The sequence below is a fragment of the Artibeus jamaicensis genome, unplaced genomic scaffold (genome assembly GCF_021234435.1).
Source record: "Artibeus jamaicensis isolate MK-2021 breed Jamaican fruit bat unplaced genomic scaffold, CSHL_Jam_final contig_3160, whole genome shotgun sequence".
NCBI lineage: Eukaryota > Metazoa > Chordata > Mammalia > Chiroptera > Phyllostomidae > Artibeus > Artibeus jamaicensis.
Window position 1 is genome coordinate 24,450 of NW_026521732.1, and position 18,710 is coordinate 43,159.

The 18,710-nt window shown below is 36.7% G+C and overlaps 1 protein-coding gene across 3 annotated transcripts in view; it reads right to left on the bottom strand.

Annotated features, from left to right (window-relative positions):
- Positions 1-1,571: 1,571 nt before the first annotated feature.
- Positions 1,572-18,710, bottom strand: part of LOC128625756 (centrosomal protein kizuna-like) — a 44,550-nt gene continuing 27,411 nt past the window's right edge. For 2 of the 3 annotated variants that reach the window (XM_053663287.1, XM_053663286.1), the window contains 2 exons: positions 2,276-2,489; positions 1,572-1,891 (listed from right to left, as the gene is read on the bottom strand). In XM_053663287.1, coding sequence (XP_053519262.1) covers positions 1,572-1,891; positions 2,276-2,489 — 534 coding nt within the window. Of the gene's footprint in view, positions 1,892-2,270; positions 2,490-18,710 lie in introns of all 3 variants that reach the window. The other variant, XM_053663288.1, reaches the window with a different exon arrangement.

Genomic DNA, 18,710 nt, shown 5'->3' on the forward strand with positions numbered 1-18,710 from the left:
ACTGACCTTTCATTCTGGGAGCATTTTACTAAGATAAAAATTTAGAGTTCTTGAAATGTGCTTATTTGGGAAAACTGTATCTCAAAATTCCAAGGAGCTTGGCTTTAAGGTCATAGGAAAAAGTCATTCATGTAGGAGAATGAGAGAGAAAACATGCTTAATCCCACAATACACAACATTTTTTCATCTCAGAAAAAGACTCAGTCCTAGGTACGTACACAAGTCTCCCAGTTAGCCTATAAAAATATTAACTTGTCCAATGAATTGCTATAAAAAGCCTGCAAATATAAAACCCAAAATAGATACATTCCACCTCTAACAATAACGTTTCTGATGATGTAGTATGTTAATGCTCCTCTTTGATGAGAGAGAAGTATTATTACTGGAAAAATTCATTTGGCTTGCTTCTGCAAAAAAAAAAAAATTTCCAAGAACAGGCATTATTATGTTGCTTCTTCCATCCACAGAGCAAGTACTTTGAACTTGGATGTGCTCTTAATAAATACTTTCTGAACACCAGTTGATGTCAATCAGACTATAAATTAAACTTTCCACCAAGAATAGATAATGAATGGTAAGAAGCAATATATTAAAAGGTACGATGGAGCTTTAAAAGAAAACATACACCCTCATATACAAGAATGCCCATTTGGCTTTTTACACTTGCAGGGACTATTGAAAAGAAAGAATGACAGCATTTGGATGTAATAAAGTTCTGGGAGCCGTGTGGGGTCAAGGAGTCTGAACAAAGAGTTTGCCCTAGTGCCCTATGTATCATTTTATGCCCTTGGCCTTGGTTTCTTCATTTATTAAAGATGATAATTTAGTTTATTTACTTAAGTTCTTTCTACTCCTAAAAGAGATTTGATACTAGTAGTGTTATTTTTATTGCAGAACTGGTTTTCAACTGTTTATATGTTGTCTATACAATTTTACCCAGTATCTCCAATCAACAGTAAAAAAAATCGTATATGAGCTTTTATGAGTTAAATATAAATGCTCAAAATATATAACATTGATGCTATTCTGATTTAACATTAAAGATTCCAATGTACTCATATTTACACTCAGAAAAGGAAAGCTGGCTTAGATACTTACTCCCTTAGAAGAAATTATTAACTCATATTTAATCATATGATAAAAATGATACTATATCAAGGAATGTAAGAATTAAGCAAATTAATTAGATACAAGTTCTTAGTCTCTAAAGCTGAATTCCTAATAAGTTTAACTCTTTGTTATTTTGTGTGTTATCAGAACTTTAAAATGATTCATTTTCTAAAAGGATAAAGGATAGGGAGGGAGGGGGGAATAATTTATCAATTACCAGGGATAATTTGGATAGAATTATAAACTGTCAGTCACCATGATTTCAGTGATATTCAGATTTTTAAAGCTATTTCATAAAGCAAAACAAAAAGAAAATTATACCTTATCTAAAACACTATTTATGAGACTTAAGGAACTTATAGGTTCATTCATGGCTACATGTTCAATAATACATTCCAAGTAGAACTGTCTCTAAAAATGTTTATAATTAAAAACAGAACAGTAAAAAAAAATTGAATAGCTTACTCTCTTGTTGGTGAGTTAGTAGAGGATTCCTTTTCTGAATCAGGAGAGTTCAGGATTTGCATAATACAATTATGTTTTTCAGTGGATGGGGCATCTCTTTCTTGCTCAGAGTGGATTAATTTTAAGGCCTCTATTCCATCTTCTCCCTCCATCATGTCACCTGGATTTCGTTGTGGTTCTGGACTCTTTAAAATCAGATCATCTTCACTTACAGAAATTGTGAGGTTACTGCTGCTGCTCAAACTTCCCTCTTCCTGCTCTTCCTGCACTTTTCTGAAGGGCTTCTGTGATTCTGGGGCCCCATTACAACAGTGACCTATGAGGGGATATGACTAGATTACTGATCACTAACTTCAGGGATAAGCAAATAAGACATCCTACTTCACAGACAGAATTACTTCATGAGTTAAAAACATGTAGTAACAATTCACAACTCATTACAGTATTTGAAATCTCATTAAAATATTTAAAAAATATCACAGTGAGCTTAAAAATAAGAGAATTTGCTTGCAAAAATATTTCCACACACATATTTAAGAATTCATTACAGTGAATTTTTTTTGGAGAAGACATTACTTTGTTTTTTGACAAAGAGTAGAAAACTAGAGTGTATTTTGTTCTTACATAAGACTACTTACTACCAACTAGAAAAACTAAATACCAACAAAAATCGGCAAAGAATCTCAGCTTCTCACCCAACCTGAGAAACCGTCCCCAGCAGAATGCTTCTCTTGAGAACACTTATTTCCAGATGCACAGTGTTCTAAGACCGATATCAGAGAGACGGGTGGTCTGGCTCTTTCTTCCTTGACTTCAGTATATTCTCGTGACAGTATTTCTCCCTCTGATCCCTCTGATCGGCTGGAACTGTCACACTTTAAATCAGTGGTTCTGTTCTCTGGACTTAATCTTTCCTGTAACGAGGAATGGAGTTCAGCGGACTTTTTGCCTTCAGATAAATTACTCTTGCCATGACATATGTTGCTTCCTATCTCCAAGCAATAAGTTTCTTCCTCCTCAGACAATGAGCTGGCTGTGACTAGCATTTTCTCATCAGTCTGAAGAGATGTCTTTCCATCTATTTTGTCAGACTTATTTAAGCACCGTGTGTCACTATTAGTTTGTACTACACAGCTGCCTGTCACATTACTATTCTGGGCTATCTGTTGGTATGAACGTGGGTCAGGAATTGAAAAGTTCTTTGTGGCATGGGGAGATTTCTGCACTGTACTAAAATCTCCAATGCTTGAGATGGCTGACATTTGGCAGCCCATAAAGATTGTTGCTGATTGATACAACTCTCTTGACATAGCTATCCCTGAGTTAATTTCTGCCTGCACTGCCACCTGCAGCACCAAAAGAGATGTGAGTTAAACATATCATGTACCAACGATTAGGTTGCTCAAGTTGTTTTCACAAATGAAATGAAGTAAAGAAACATGACTAATAAAATCAATATCTATCACATTTTATAAATCTCGTGGCTTCCTTCAAAATAAATGAGCAATACCCAGTATAATCCACACTACTTAATTTTAGTAACAACATTGACTCACAAAGCAAATATTGCTTGGAAACTATGAAATCTATATTTTTCAAAAAGAGATGTATACATTGCATAACAATGTAAATGTACTTAATTTCAAGGAATTGTACATTAAATATGGTTAAAACAGTTTTATGTTATGTATATTTAACCACAATTTTCTTTTTAAAAGCCATGCATTCTAACTACTTTCCACAGAGACGTTTAAAACTGATGGAGCTAGGGAGGTACTTGACCAAAAAAAAAAAAAAAAAAAGAGAAAGTGAGAGCTAGGCAGAGAGGGGAAATATAAAAAACTACTGTAGGTTTCATAACTCTATTTCTAGTATTATGTATATTTTAAAACTTTTAATAATCACATTCAGGACTGCATTAAAATATACTGGTCATATGTAAAATAATCATAATTTCCACTTAAGGGTAAATAACGATAACAGTGTTTCCTGAACATCTTCAAATATTTTTTAAAATTGTTAAATTTACTCATATGTCTATGGGGAGATGGGCATTTTTTCTTCCTAAAAAAAAAGAGAGAGGAGAAAGAAAAGGGGAAAAGGAAGAGAAACATAAGCAATTGGTTCAGTGGCGTTAAGAACACACAATGGAAACCAAAACTGGAAGTAACTATTACGAAGTTTTTCTTCAAAAGGGACCAAAGCATCTCCACATACATAATAGCATTTAGTTCACAGAGCCCTACAGAGGTGATGGGAAAATGTATTTGCATCCCTCCTTCGCAGATGGAAAACTGAGGCCCAAATTTTAAGACAGAAAAGAGCAAATGTTATATACATAGTTGAAATAGAATCCAGGTGTTCCTTCTTTTCAAAGATACCATCTCTTCTATTCTCCAAAATGAAAGAAACAACTTTGAAGTTAAAGACAAATGAACAGGGGTGTCAGAGAATGGCGGAATAAGGACCTCTCAAAATTCTCTGCTCCATAAAACAAATAACAATACTAGAAAACATCTTTGGGATAACTTTTAAAAACTCTCGGATTGAACCAAAGGCTTGCAGCTATATAGGGAGAATTTGTGGTGCTTTTAACTTGCTTCATTCCCATTTTCCCCTCCTCAAATCTGTAGTAACCTTGAAAACCAGTACTCTGCAATCACAGATTGTAAAACAGCATCCTAGCAGACACTGAATGGAGTAAAGAAAGGATGGAACTCCTTCAAAGCCCTATCCCACAGAACTGTCACTATTCGAACTCAGTGGTAGTTTCCTGGTAAACAGCACTCACCAGACTGTCTTTATTTGACCTGACTTGGAACTGACACATTGTAAATGGCCATTTCCCTGGGGAATTTGTTGATCATAATCAGAGGCAAATTTTTAATATTGGGGCTTCCTAAGGTAGCGGATGACAGTTGGACAAACAGTAGGCTAACTAAACGATCTCAAAAGGAAAACTGGTGAATGAGATATCTATATGGGCCTTTCAAATGCTTCAACATAATTCTGGAAATCTAGATGAGCAGTCACATGTGAGGATGTAAGCATTCTCAGGAAAAGTCCTGAGAAGGTTCTAAGCTCTCACTTTAGCTTTACCTTGAAACCCTGTGCAAGCACAAAGTGAAGGCAAAGGTGTTGTAAATTGCCTGGATGAGTGTTGCAAGTATGCCTAAACACACACTCAGAGCGAGACTTAACTGGTTTTAGGCATTTAAAGAAAGTTCCATCTGATCATTAGCTGGCCACCAAGCTAATTGAACAGAAACCTCAGTGACCATACATGACAGAATACAGACTTTGCATGGTAAGTTCAGAGAATTACTAAACAAACAAATAGCAATAAGAAATTCTCAGAGTGAGACAATCTTACGTTCAGAATAGCCATATTTTATTATTTAAAATGTCCCAACTTAAACAAAAAATTATGAGACATTAAAGGGAATAAGAAAGTATGGTTTATACACTGGGAGGAAAAAACAGGCAGCCAAGATGGTGGACTTATTAGATAAAGGTTCTAAATTAGCCATTTTAAATATCTTTAAACAACTAAACAAAATCATTATCTAAAGGTGAAAGGTAAGTTTTCAAAGAATGTCTAAACAGAGACTATCAAAAAAGAGATAAAAATTATTTTAAAAAAAGAATGAAAAAGAAATTCTGCAGTTAAAAGGTAAAGTCACCAAAATAAAATATTCACTATACTGCTCCACAGCAGATATGAACAGGTAGAAATAAGAGTCAACGGCTCTTTATATAGGTCAATTGAGATTATCCAGATTGAGAAGAAGAAAGAAAAAAGAGTGCAGAAAATTTTACAGAGTTCCAGAGACCTGTGGGATGCCATCAGGCATATCAACTTATGTATAAGGAAAGTCTCAGGAGGAGAAGATAAACAGAAAGGAGCAGAAAGAATTTGAAAAAATAATAGTTAAAACGTCTCAAATTTGATAAAAAGCATTCTTCTATACAGCCAAGAAGCTGAATACAGTTGAAGTATAATAAATTCAAAGATATCTTCACCCAAACACATCATAACCAAACTACTGAAAAGCAAAGAAAGAGAGTCTTGAAAGCAAAATTAAAGAAGTTACTTCTCACAAACTAGGCATCCACAAAATGATTTAACAGGTGACTTTTCACTGAAAACCACAGAGGCCAGTAGGCAGTTGGATAACACAATCAAAATGCTGAAAGAAAATGACTATCAATCAAGAATTCTATATCTACCAAAACTTTCCTTCAAAAATGAAGAAGTTAAGGCATTTTTCATTAAACAAAATCAGACAATCTGTCACTTTATACCTGTCCTAAGAGAAATACTATACAAAGCTCTTAAGGCTGAAATGCAAGGACTGCACATCAACTCCAAGCCCACATTAAGAAACAAAAAGTACTGGTAAGGGTAACTCTATGGTACATATAAAAGACAGCAAAAATATATTTTTGTTTGTAACTCTTTTCTCTCCTGTACAATATAAAAGAAAACTGCATTGAGTGATGATTACAGATCTATGTTGATGAGCAGCATGTAAGATATAAAGACATAGTTGTATTACAATAATGTCACAAAAGAGCAGGAAAGGATGGAGCTATAAGAAGCAAAGTTTTTGCATGCTATTGAAATTATGTTTTAGGTTACTATAAACTAAAACATAAATTACAACACCAGGATATGCACATTAAAAGAAATGACAGGTGATTAAAATGGTTCTAGAAAACATATATTAATGCAAAAAAAGACAGTATGGATGATTAAAGAAACAAAAAATATATGTATAGAAAACAATTGCTACCTTCTCTGTAATTACATTAAATTTAAATAGATTTAACAATACAATTAAAGTTGACATGGCAGAATTAATTAAAAATCATGATCTAACTATATGCTGTCTAACGAGACTATTTTAGATTCAAAGACATAAACAGGTTAAAACACAGGGAACATAAAAGATATATGTACAGTGCCTCATGGAAAAATATAAACTGTGCAAACAGTAACCAAAAGGAAGCTGGAATATGTATGCTAATACCGGACAAAATAAAATTTAAGACACAAAACTGTTGCCTGAGACAAAGGACATTTTACAATTATGAAAGGTATAATTCATGAAAAAGATATTATAATTAGGAACATCTATGTATATCTAACAACAAAGTCCTAAAATACATAAAGCATAAACTGAGAGAAATGAAAAAACAAATAGACAATTCAACAATATAGTTGGAGACTTCAATACTCCACATTCAATAATGGATAAAACAACTAGAAAGAAGATCAATAAGGGAATAAGAACTTGAACAACTACAAACCTAGACCTAACAGACATACAGGAGACTCTACATACCAATAGCAGAATACACAGACTATATATTCTTCTGAAGTATACATGAAACATTTTGCAGGATATGTTATGTTAAGCCATAAATCAAGTCTCAATAAATTAAAAGGAATTGAAATTAGGTTCCCTGATGATAATGGAATGAAATTAGAAATCAATAAAAGAAGAAAACTCAGCAAATTCACAACTACGTGGAAATTTAAAAAAAAAAAAAACCCTCCTAAATAATAATGAATGACTGAAAGAAGAAATCACAAGAAATATTAGAAAATAGTTTGAAATGATTAAAAAGGAAAATATAACATAGTAAAACCTATGAGTAGCAGCACTTAAGGACAAATTCATAGCTGTAATAACTTATATTTAAAAAGAAGAACTTGAATCAATAATCTAAACTTCTATGCTAAAAAAACGGATTTTGATTAAAGGGCCAGAACAAGACCAAAAATGTCGCAGGGAGAACTCAAAGCCCCAGAGATAAATCTAAGTGACGAAGAAATAGCAAAACTCTCAGACGCACAGTTTAAAACACTGGTCATCAGCTTCCTCACAGATCTGGTGGATTATAGCCACAAATTAGAGAAACATATGAAGGCTAAATTAAGGGAAATGAATGGAATTCCACAGGAAACCCATAGAGATGAAAAAAAAACTGGGACTCAAATCAATGGAGTGGACCAGAAGGAAGAAAAAAATGATCAAACAGAAAGGAATGAAGAAATAAGAATTCAGAAAAATGAGGAGAAGCTTAGGAACCTACAGGACATCTTTAAACGCTCCAATATCCGAATTATAGGGGTACCAGAAGGGGGAAAGACACAACCACCAGTGGAAAAACTATTTGAACAAATAATAAAAGAAAATTTCCCCAATCTGGCAAAGGAAATAGACTTCCAAGAAATCCAAGAAGCCCAGAGAGTACCAAAAAAGTTGGACTCAAGAAGAAACACACCAAGGCATATCATAATTACATTAGCCAAAATTAAAATGAAGGAAAGAATCCTGGAAGCAGCAAGAGGTAAGGGGACAATCACCTACAAAGGAGTCCCCATCAGGCTGTCAGCAGATTTCTCAAAAGAGACCTTACAGGCAAGAAGGGGCTGGAAAGAGGTATTCCAAGTCATGAAATCTAAAGACCTACAACCAAGATTGCTCTACCCAGCAAAACTTTCATTTAGAATGGAAGGACAGATAAGGTGCTTCTCAGATAAGATCAAATTCAAGGAGTTCATCATCACCAAGCCCTTATTATATGAAATGTTAAAGGGACTTATCTAAGAAAAAGAAGTTAAAGAAACATGAACAGTGAAAGGACAACAAACTCACAGTTATTAACAACCACACCTAAAACGAAAGCAAACTAAAAGGACAGCTAGATCAGGAGTGGAAACATAGAAATGAAGATCTCAAGGAGGGTTAGCAACAGGGGAGTGGGAGGAGGGAGATGGGGGGGGAAAAAAAGAAGAGCAAATTAAATCTAAAGCAAGCAGAAGGATGGAGATACAGTCCTCACTTAGTATCTGCAGATGATTGGTTCCATGACTGGTTGAGGACACCCAAATCTGCAGTTGCTTAATTCCCTTATATAAAATGGTGTGAAACAATGCATACAGTTGGCCCTCTGCATCCGTGGATTCCCAACCATGGATGAAACTATTTTCAATTCACAGTTAGTTGAATCCTTGAATGTGAAACCTGTGAGTAGATAGGGCTAACCAAAATAAAAAATTAGAGCAGAAATAAATAAATTAGAGACAGAAAAGGACTAGAGACAATCAACAAAACCAAAAGTTGTTTGAAAAGATCAAATGACTGACATACTTTTGGGTAGACTGACCAAGAAAAAGAGAAAAGATTTAAGCTACTAAAATCAGGAAGTTGTACTTTGTTAACCAACCATACAAAACTATTATAAGGGAATATTTATGTCAATAAATTAGATAACCTAGAAAAATTCAACAAATTCTTTTTTCAATTTTTATTAAATTATTGGGGTGACATTAATTAATAGGATCATATAGGTTTCAAGTGTATATTTCTATGATACAAGCTCTGTATATTACACTGTGTGCCCACCACCCAAAGTTAAACGATTTTCCATCACCATATACTAGACCATCTTTATTCCCCCACCCCCCAACTCCCTTCCCTTTGGTAACAACCACACTGCTGTTTGACAAATTTTTACACATACACACACTGCCAAAACTGACTCAAGAAGAAATAGGAAATAAGAATAGACCTATAACATGTTATGAGATTGGATTATAATTAAAAAAAAAATCTTCCCACAAAGAAAAGTCCAGGACAAGAAGTCTTCATGGGTGCATTCTATCAGATGTTTAAAGAATGAACACTAATCCTTCAAAAAGTCTTTTAAAGACAAAGAAGAAATACTTCTCAATTCATTTAATGATGCCACTCCCTGACACGGAGACCAGACGAAGACATCACAAAAATGGAAACTACAGACCAACATTTCTTATGAATATAGATATGAAAATATTTTTTGCATCCCTGGGTGGGCACAAACCAGTGAAAAAATTCTTAATACTAACAGACCAAATTCAGCAACATACAAAAGATATCTTACACCAGGACTAAGTAGAACTTATACCAGGAATGTAAAGTTGGTTCAACATATAAAAATCACGTAATGTAATCTATTACAGTAATAAAGGCAAAACTTGAAATGATTATCTCCATAGAATAGAAAAATTATTAAAGTCCAACATGTGTTTGTGACAAAAAAATAACACTCGACAAGCTAGAAATAGAAGGAACTCCCTCAATCTGATAAAGTAGATCTATGAAAAACCGCCAGCTAACATCATAGTCAATGATGAAAGACTGAAAGCTTTTTTCATATCAGGATTAACACTAGAATGTCTACTCTCACCACTTCTGTTTAACACTGTACTGTGGATTCTAGCCAAGGCAGTAAAGGGGAAAAAACAGAAAGAAAAAATAAAAGGAAGGAAAGGCATCTAGATTGCAAAGGAAGAAGAAATACTATTTCTTTTTGAAATAATATGATCTTGTAAAAAGAAAAACTCAAGGGTTCTGCAAGAAGCAATCAGAACTAATAAACAAGTTAAGAAGGTTGCAGAATCTAAGTTCAGTATACAAATAATGTATTTCTACACATTAGCAATAAGAATCTGAAATTGAAATTAGAAAACAATTCCATTTTTCCAGTAGCACCAAAAAAGAATAAAATACATAAGAATGAATTTAGTAAAGAAGTATAACACTTGTATACTGGAAAATACAAAATATTTTTTTTAAAAAAGACCTAAATAAAAATGGAAAAATATTCTTTATTCAAGGAACATAAGACTTAATATTGTTAAGATAACAATACCCCCAAACTGGTATACATAATCAATGCAACCTCTGGCAAAACCCAAATGACATTTTTGTAAAAGTCAGCAAGCTAAAATTCTTATGAAAATACAAGGAACCCAGAATAGCCAAAACAATTTTCCAATAGAAGAGCAAAGTTGGAGGACTCACACCTTCCAATTTCAAAACTTACTGCAAAATTAGGGTAATTATAAACTGTACTGGCATAAGGATAAACATACAGATCAATGAAACAAAACTGAAAATTGAAAAACAAGTCCATCCATCTAGAGTCAATTGACATTTTTGGAGACATTATTTTTAAAGCAGTTTTAGGTTCAAGGCTAGAAGGGGCTGAAATGGTTACTTCTCTTCGTCCACATTTTAAAAAGATTTTATTCATTTATTTTTAGAGAGAGAAGAAGGGAGGGAGAAAAAGAGGAAGATAAGCATTGATGTGTGAGAGAAACATAGACTGGTTGGTTGCCTCTTGCATATGCCCTACCTGGGGACCTGGCCAGCAACCCAGAGAAGTGCACTGACTAGGCATCAATGAGCAACCTTTCACTTTGTGGTAAGATGCCCCACCAACTGAGCCACGCCAGTCAGGGCCCGTTCCTCCACATTTAAAGGCTATTATTATTGAGCTGTAAAAATGAGTGAAATCTTACTGTTTGTGACATGGACAAACCTCAAGGACATTATGCCAAATAAAATAAATCAGACATGATCTCTCTTATATGTGGAAGCTACAGGGAAGGGAAAGGAAGAGGAAGGGGAAGGGAAGGGAAGGGAGGAGAGGGGAGGGGGGGGGGGGGGGGGGGGAGGAGAGGGAGGGGAGGGGAGGGGAGGGAGGGGAGGGAGGGGGAGGGGAGGGAGGAGGGGGGGGGGAGGGGGGGGAGGGGGAAGGGAGGAAAAAGAAAAGAAAACCAAGGTCACAGAAACAAAGAATAGACTTATAGTTGCCAGAGGCGTGTGTGTGGGAAGGAACAGGGGGTGCAAAATGGATATACTTGTAATGTTTTTTAGTTTAAATAAATTGATAAAATATTGGGAGTTGGCAGAAATGATAACAAAGCAAATGAATGTGCCCAAAAATACTTATTAGTGAATGTCAGGATGGGAGGGGTAGGATGAAATGGCGGCCGGACTACAATCCAAATGGCAGCTGGACTACAATCTGAAAAAGACGGCTGAAGTCAAACCAGAGAGTTGAAAGGGCAGGCTTTGCCAAAACGGATATTTGCATAGCAAACTGAGTCCAAGGAAAGCCACCAATGATATATTGCTGCTTTGTTCAAAGGGGACCAATCCCCAGCTCCCATGAAGACACCAACCAAAATAAAACCCCGCCATATTCCCTGCATGGGCGAGACTTCCCCAGCCCCACTCTGTGGGCAGGGGAAACTCGTCCAGGTGCACGAACCCCCATAAAGCTCTATACTGCCTAACTTTGTGGCTGATTGGCATTTCTTTCTCGGCGGAGCCTGAGAAAAACCTTTCAGTGAACAGATGGCAACTTTTAAAATCAGGAGTTCCCTTTGCTGAGGGAACAGGGAGTGAACTTATTTAAGGAGGTATTAACAAGCTTAGAATTTATATAATGATGTCTTAGTTAATAATTATTAACTACCATTTTTAAAGCAGGTGAATCTTGACCATTATTATATTTTGAATAATATATTTATTGGTATGTTATACCTCATGGGGAAATCTTTAACTTTTCTTTATATATTATTTTTTATTCACAGACAAGGGAATTGGGAAGTATCAAGGTGCATGCAGAATGGAAATTAAGCTACTAGACCAAATTTCCAGCTTTCCACACAGTACAGTTATTGTTCTTAGTTTCTATTTAAGCAAGTCTTTAGTCACCCTGATATTTCAAAAACAAAATCTCTAAATAAAAATTTACATATAGCAATCTTAAAGAAGTTATTTCATTTTACTATGTGTTATGAACTGAATTGTACCCTCCCAAAGTCATGTTAAAGCCCCAATCCCCAATTTGACTTTATCTGGAGATGGGGCCCTTAAGGGAGTAATTAAGTTTACATGAGGTGATAAGGGTGGAGCCTCAATCCAATATAACACTGGTGTCCTTAGAAGAGGAAGAGACACCAGAGATCCACCTCTATCCATGCACATGCACAGAGAAGAGGCCACATGAGGACTCAGAGTGAAGGTGGCCATCTGCAACTCAAGGAGAGAGGTCTCATCAGAAATCAGCCTTATGGTACCTTGATCTTGGACTTCCCGGCCTCCTGAACTGTAAGAAAATAAATTTCTGAAATAGAGATTCTGGAAGATGGCAGCGAGGTAGGTGGCAGCTGTACCCACTTGCTTGCGCACCCAACTGCGATACCTAGTTGATCTTCTGAAGAACAGAGTGAACAGCCAACTGAATCCCAGCTTATACGAACTTTGGAAGCTATGGTTGTAGAGGACGTTGAAAAACAGAAGGTAAAAAGATTGCACTGGGATGGAAAGGTCCCTGGGACCTGCACAGGACTAAGGCTGCTGCAGTCCCTGGCCTGCAGCCTGATGCCAGGGTCGGTGGCTACTGCAGGAGCTTTGGAAGACAGTGTGATATGCAGTTGTAACTCTGCAGCCTATACCCCCTACTAGAGCAAGGAAGGCAGCCCGCGCCAGGAAAGACCAGGATGCCTGATGTCACTAGGGGGAATAAAGATGCAGTGGGAAATGCACAGAGGTAATGTTCCCTACTGAGACTGTGTTCGCTGGCTAGGACATTACCAGAGAAACTGGGGAGTCAGGTGACACCTGGAAAAGGGAGAAGAGTTGGGCCACGATGCATCCTGACCCAGACAGTTTCCAGACTGATCAGAGAGTTGGGCTGTGTGAAAAGCCAGGTGCTTTGAAGAATGGCAGGCACAAACAAGGGCAATTTACTCAAAAAAAAAGAAAGAAAGAAAAGGCTCTTAGCCACTGTTTAAGTAACTGTCACTCCCTGGCTGGGCCAGCAAAGAGGGAGGAGAAGGGGCACTATTTGCTCCAAATCAGTGCACCTCATGGGCAACATAACATGGTGGATCAAAAACACCAGCCTGCTGCAGATGGACAGTGGGGGCCCAGGAGCACTCTGAAGGCCTGGGTTGAAAGCTGGGCACCTGTGAATACTGCAGTCCAGACCTAGCCCTCATCCTCACAAAACCACAGGAAAAGAAAACATCGAAACCCAGCCCCCATTTTACTGCAGCATCTAGGAAAACCAGCAGAACTCACTTAGCAGGTTTAAAGTCGGCAGGAGGCTTTTTTAATCTCTTCCACGCCCCAAGTGTGAGACAATAAAACCTAGAGCTATAAAAGGACCAAAGACAGATCCAAAGAGGGATCACAATGCCAACAACTGAGAAACTTAGACAAATTTCACTTTGCTATTCTATAGAACTTGCATTTTATTGTCTATTTTTATTAATTTTTTCATTATTTTTATTTATTATACTTTGTTATTATTTTTTATTTCTCTTCTTTCTGTTTGGTTTTATCTTGTTTGTAAAATTGCATTGTTTGACTGGTTCTCCCTGTTCATAATGTATTTTAATTTTTCTTCTTTCACTTCACCTGTGTTCCAATAACACATTACTCTTGGTCTTTCACTCTCTAACTTTCAGATCATATATTTCTTCTCATATTATTGTTGTTCCAGTATTATTTTAAATAACTGTTGTTCCATATAATTGTAAATACTACAGAGCACCCCTCCCAGGTCTTAGCCTATTTCACTATCTTCCTGAGCTTTTTCACTATTGTGGTTAACTCTATTCTCTTGCACACTATGCCTAGTTTCTGTCCTTTACTCTCACTATATCTCACCATCTAACCTCACGCAAGCTCTCTATTTTCTGAATTCAGCTCACATGCCTTCTCCCCTCTAATAAGAGTCTTATCTCTTGTAACCTTTTATATAAATTGGCTAGTTCAGTAAAATATCATACTTATCACTATACTTCTCCAAAGGATCTCCCATCTGTTCTCTACTTGTTGGTACTTTAAATCCCATAGAATACTCTCCTGCTGTCATAATCCATTTTGCCTTCACCCTGCCACTGACCACATACAAGATAAGGTGGGAGTTGTGAACACCAGTAAACCTGCTGGAAGAGAGAACCCACCAACAAAGGAACCACCAACAGATCAAACCCAAGTACAATAAGAGAGCCCACACAAACAAGAAAGGGCAACCCTAGAACATCCACACAAAGAGATCAAAGAAACCACACCACTGAATCCCACAGAACTCCTACCATAGAACTTCACCCTACCAAAACATCTAGCAAAGCAGAGCATCCAGAAGCACAGAAACAAGCAAAAATAGCCACCTAAAATAGGGAGCCAAAGAAAGAACCTGCAATCAAAAGGAATGGTAGACTCCCCACTAAAACAGCTAAGTGAAATGGAGGTAAGCAAAATATCAGATATAGAACTCAAAAGAATGGTTAGAAGGATGCTCAAAGAACTCACAGAAAAGTATAAGGAACTGAGCGAGAACTACAACAGTATGAAAAAAGGAAATAGAAACCATAAACAAGAACCAGGAAGAAATGAAGAACACAGTGTCTGAAAAAATAAACACATTAGGAAGAATTACAAGCAGGCTGGATGAAGCAGAGGACTGAATTAGTGAGCTGGAAGACCAGATGAAAGAAACATCCAGCAGCTGCACTAAAAAAATATGAAGATAGCTTAAGGGAAGTGTAAGACAATATGAAATGCAACAACATTCAAATCATAAAAATACCAGAAGGAAAGGAAAAGGAGGGAGGAATAGAAAAAATAGTAACAGAAAACTTTCCAAACCTGAAGAGGGGAAAAAACACGCAAGTTCAGGAATCACAGAGTGTCCAAATCAAGCTGAACCCAAAGAGGCCTATTCCAAGATAAATCATTTTTTAAAACTGGCCAACTTTTAAAGAAAAAGAGAGGATATTAAAAGCAGCAAGGGAGAAACCACAATTTACATACAAGGGAGCTCTGATAAGGCTAATAGCTGATTTCTCAACAGGCCAGGAAAGAATGGCAAAAAATATTCCAAATAATGAAAAGCAAAGGCCTGCAACCAAGACCAATCAATCTACCCAGCAATGCTGTCAGTTAAAATGGAAGATGAAATAAGGAGTGTCCCAGACAAATGGAGGCTCAAAGAACACACCTCCAACAAACCAGCACTGCAAGATATGCTAAAGGGACTGCTATAAGAAGAAGAAGGAAAAGAGTGAGAGAAAGAGGAACACAGGTGCAAAGGGGAGAAAATGAATAAATACCTATCAATAATAACTTTAAAAGTAAATGGATTCAATGCTTCAATCAAAAGACACAGAGTAGCTGAATGCATGAGAAAATATGACCTGCAAATATGCTGTCTAGAAGAGACCCAACTCAGAAAAAAAAAAACCTACACACTAAAAGTGAAGGTTTGGAAAAAATATTCCAAGCAAATGGATAGGGAAAAAAGCTGGAGTAGCAATAATTATAATCAGATAAAACAGACTTGAAAACAAAACCCATAAAAAGAGACACTGAAGGACACTCATAATACTCAAGGGAAGAATCCAACAAGAAGACATAAACATTGTAAACATGTACGCACCAAACATAGGAGCACCCAAATATATGAGTAAAATCTTGGAGGACTTCAAAAAAGATATAGACAGCAACACACTTATACTAGGGGATTTTAACACCCCACTGTCAACAATGGATAGATCTTCCGAACAAAATAGCAACAAGGATAATGCAGCACTGAACAATGTCCTAGATCAAATGGACTTAACTGATATACATAAACCCCTTCATTCCAAAGAAACAGTGTATACATTCTTTTCAAATGCACATGGAACATTTTCAAAGATAGACAACATAATAAAATACAAAACCAACCTCAACAAATTAAAGAAAATTGAAATCACATCAAGAATTTTCTCGGACCACAAGGGACCAAAATAAGAAACCAATCTCAGGTGAAAAACTGAAAAAACTCAAATTCATGGAGATTGAATAGCATGCCATTAAACAATGAATGGGTTAATAATGAGATCAGGTAAGAAATCAAAAAGTTCTGGAAACAAAAGAAAAATAAACGCACAATAGTCCAAAACCTATGGAACAGAGCAAGGGCAGTCCTAACAGGGAAGTTCATAGCAGTGCAGGCCTCCCTAAAAAAGATAGAAACATTTCAAATAAACAACCTAACCCTTCATCTGCAAGATCTTAAGGAACAATGACAAAGGCCAGAGCCAGTAGAAGGAAAAAAAATAACCAAGATCAGAGCAGAATTAAATAACAGAGATGAAAAGAATTATAAGTATCAATAAATCTGGGAGGTGGTTCTTTGAAAAGATAAGTGAAATTGACAAGCCTTTAAGCAGACTAATCAAGAAAAAAGAGAGAGGGATGAGATAAACACAATCAGAAATGAAAGAGGAGAGATTACAACTGACACCACAAAGGACTGAAAGAAATTACTGCAAACTATATACCAAGAAATATGAAAACCATGGTGAAATGGACAAATTTCTAGAAAAATATAATCTCCCAAAAATGAATGAAGAAGCAGAAAGACTGAAGAGACTGATAATAGGTGGCGAAATTGAAGCAGTCATAAAAAACCTCATGGCATACAAAATCCTTGGACTGGATGGTTTCAGAGGAGAATTTTACAAAGCTTTAAAGGAAAAGCTAACCCCTATCCTTCACAAACTATTCTAAAAAATCCAAGAAGATGGAAGATTCCTAAACTTTTTTTATGAAGCCAGCATCATCCTAATTCTAAAACCAGATAAACAACTTCTGGCCAAGATGGACGCTTAGGTAGAAACACTGAGTCTCCTCGCAAAACCAAAAGAAGGATAACAACAAATTTAAAAACAAAAAACAACCAGAACTCACAGAAAATTGAACTTTATGGAAGTCTGACAACCAAAGAGTTAAAAAGAAATATTCATCCAGATTAGTAGAAGAGGCAGAGACCGGCAGCCGGGCAGAGGAGGACTCATGGCAAGGTGGCGGCTGGTGGAGCCAGGCAGGCAAGGCTGCAGCTGGTGGACTGGGCAGTCCCACATTTGCATGCACATAAACCGGTAGGAACAACTGGGGAGCAAGACAGACTATGCAACCCAGAGTTCCAGCGTGGGAAATAAAGCTTCAAACCTCTGACTGAAAATACCTTTGGGGGTTGAGGTGGCAGTGAGAGAAACTCCCAGCCTCACAGAAGAGTTGTTGGAGAGACCCACAGGGTGCTAGAATGTACACAAACCTAACTACCCAGGAATCAGCACCAAAAAGGGCCCAATTTGCTTGTGGGTAGCAAGGGAAGTGACTAAACACCAGCAGAGCAGAGGGAGTGGCATTGTTCCCTCTTGAATCCCCACCACCCACAAACAATGCAATGACATGGGTTGCCCTGCCCTGGTGAACACCTAAGGCTCTGCCCCTTATTATGTAACAGGTGCACCAAACCAAAAAAAAAAAAAAAAGCAATGAAGAGATAGCCAAACTATCAGATGCAACTATCAGATGCACAGTTCAAAACAGTGGTAATCAGGATGGTCACAGAATTGGTTAAACATGGTCACAAATTAGATGAAAAAATGAAGGCTATGCTAAGTGTAAAAAGGGAAAATGCACAGGGAATCAATAGTGATGGGAAGAAAACTGGGACTCAAATCAATGATTTGGACCAGAAGGAAGTAGTGAACATTCAATAAGAACAGAATAAAAAACAAGAATTCAAAAAAAAAAATGACAAGAGGCTTAGGAACCTCCAGGGCATTTTAAACATCCAAATGTCCAAATCATAAGGATGCCAGAAGGAGAAGAGGAAGAACAACAAACTGAAAACTTATTTGAAAAAATAATGAAGGAGAACTTCCCCGATCTGGCAAAGGAAATAGATTCCAGGAAGTCCAAGAAGCTCAGAGAGTCCCAAAGAAGTTGGACCCAAGGAGGAACACACCAAGGCACACCATCGTTACATTACCCAAGACTAAATATAAGGAGAGAATCTTAAAAGCAGCAAGAGAAAAGGAGATAGTTACCTCTTATGGGGAAGAGTTCCCATAAGACTGTCAGCTGATTTCTCCAAAGAAACCTTGCAGGCAAGAAGGAGCTGGAAAGAAGTATTTGAAGTCACGAAAGGAAAAGATTTACATCCAAGATTACTCTATCCAGCAAAGCTATCATTTAGAATGGAAGGGCAGGTAAAGTGCTTCCCAGATAAGGTCAAGTTAAAAGAGGTCATCATCACCAAGCCCTTATTATATGAAATGTTAAAGGGACTTATCTAAGAAAAAGAAGATAAAAAACATGAACAATAAAATGACGACAAACTCACAGTTATTAACAACTGAACCTAAAACAAAAACAAAAACAAACTAAGCAAACAACTAGAACAGGAACAGAATCACAGAAATGGAGATCACATGGAGG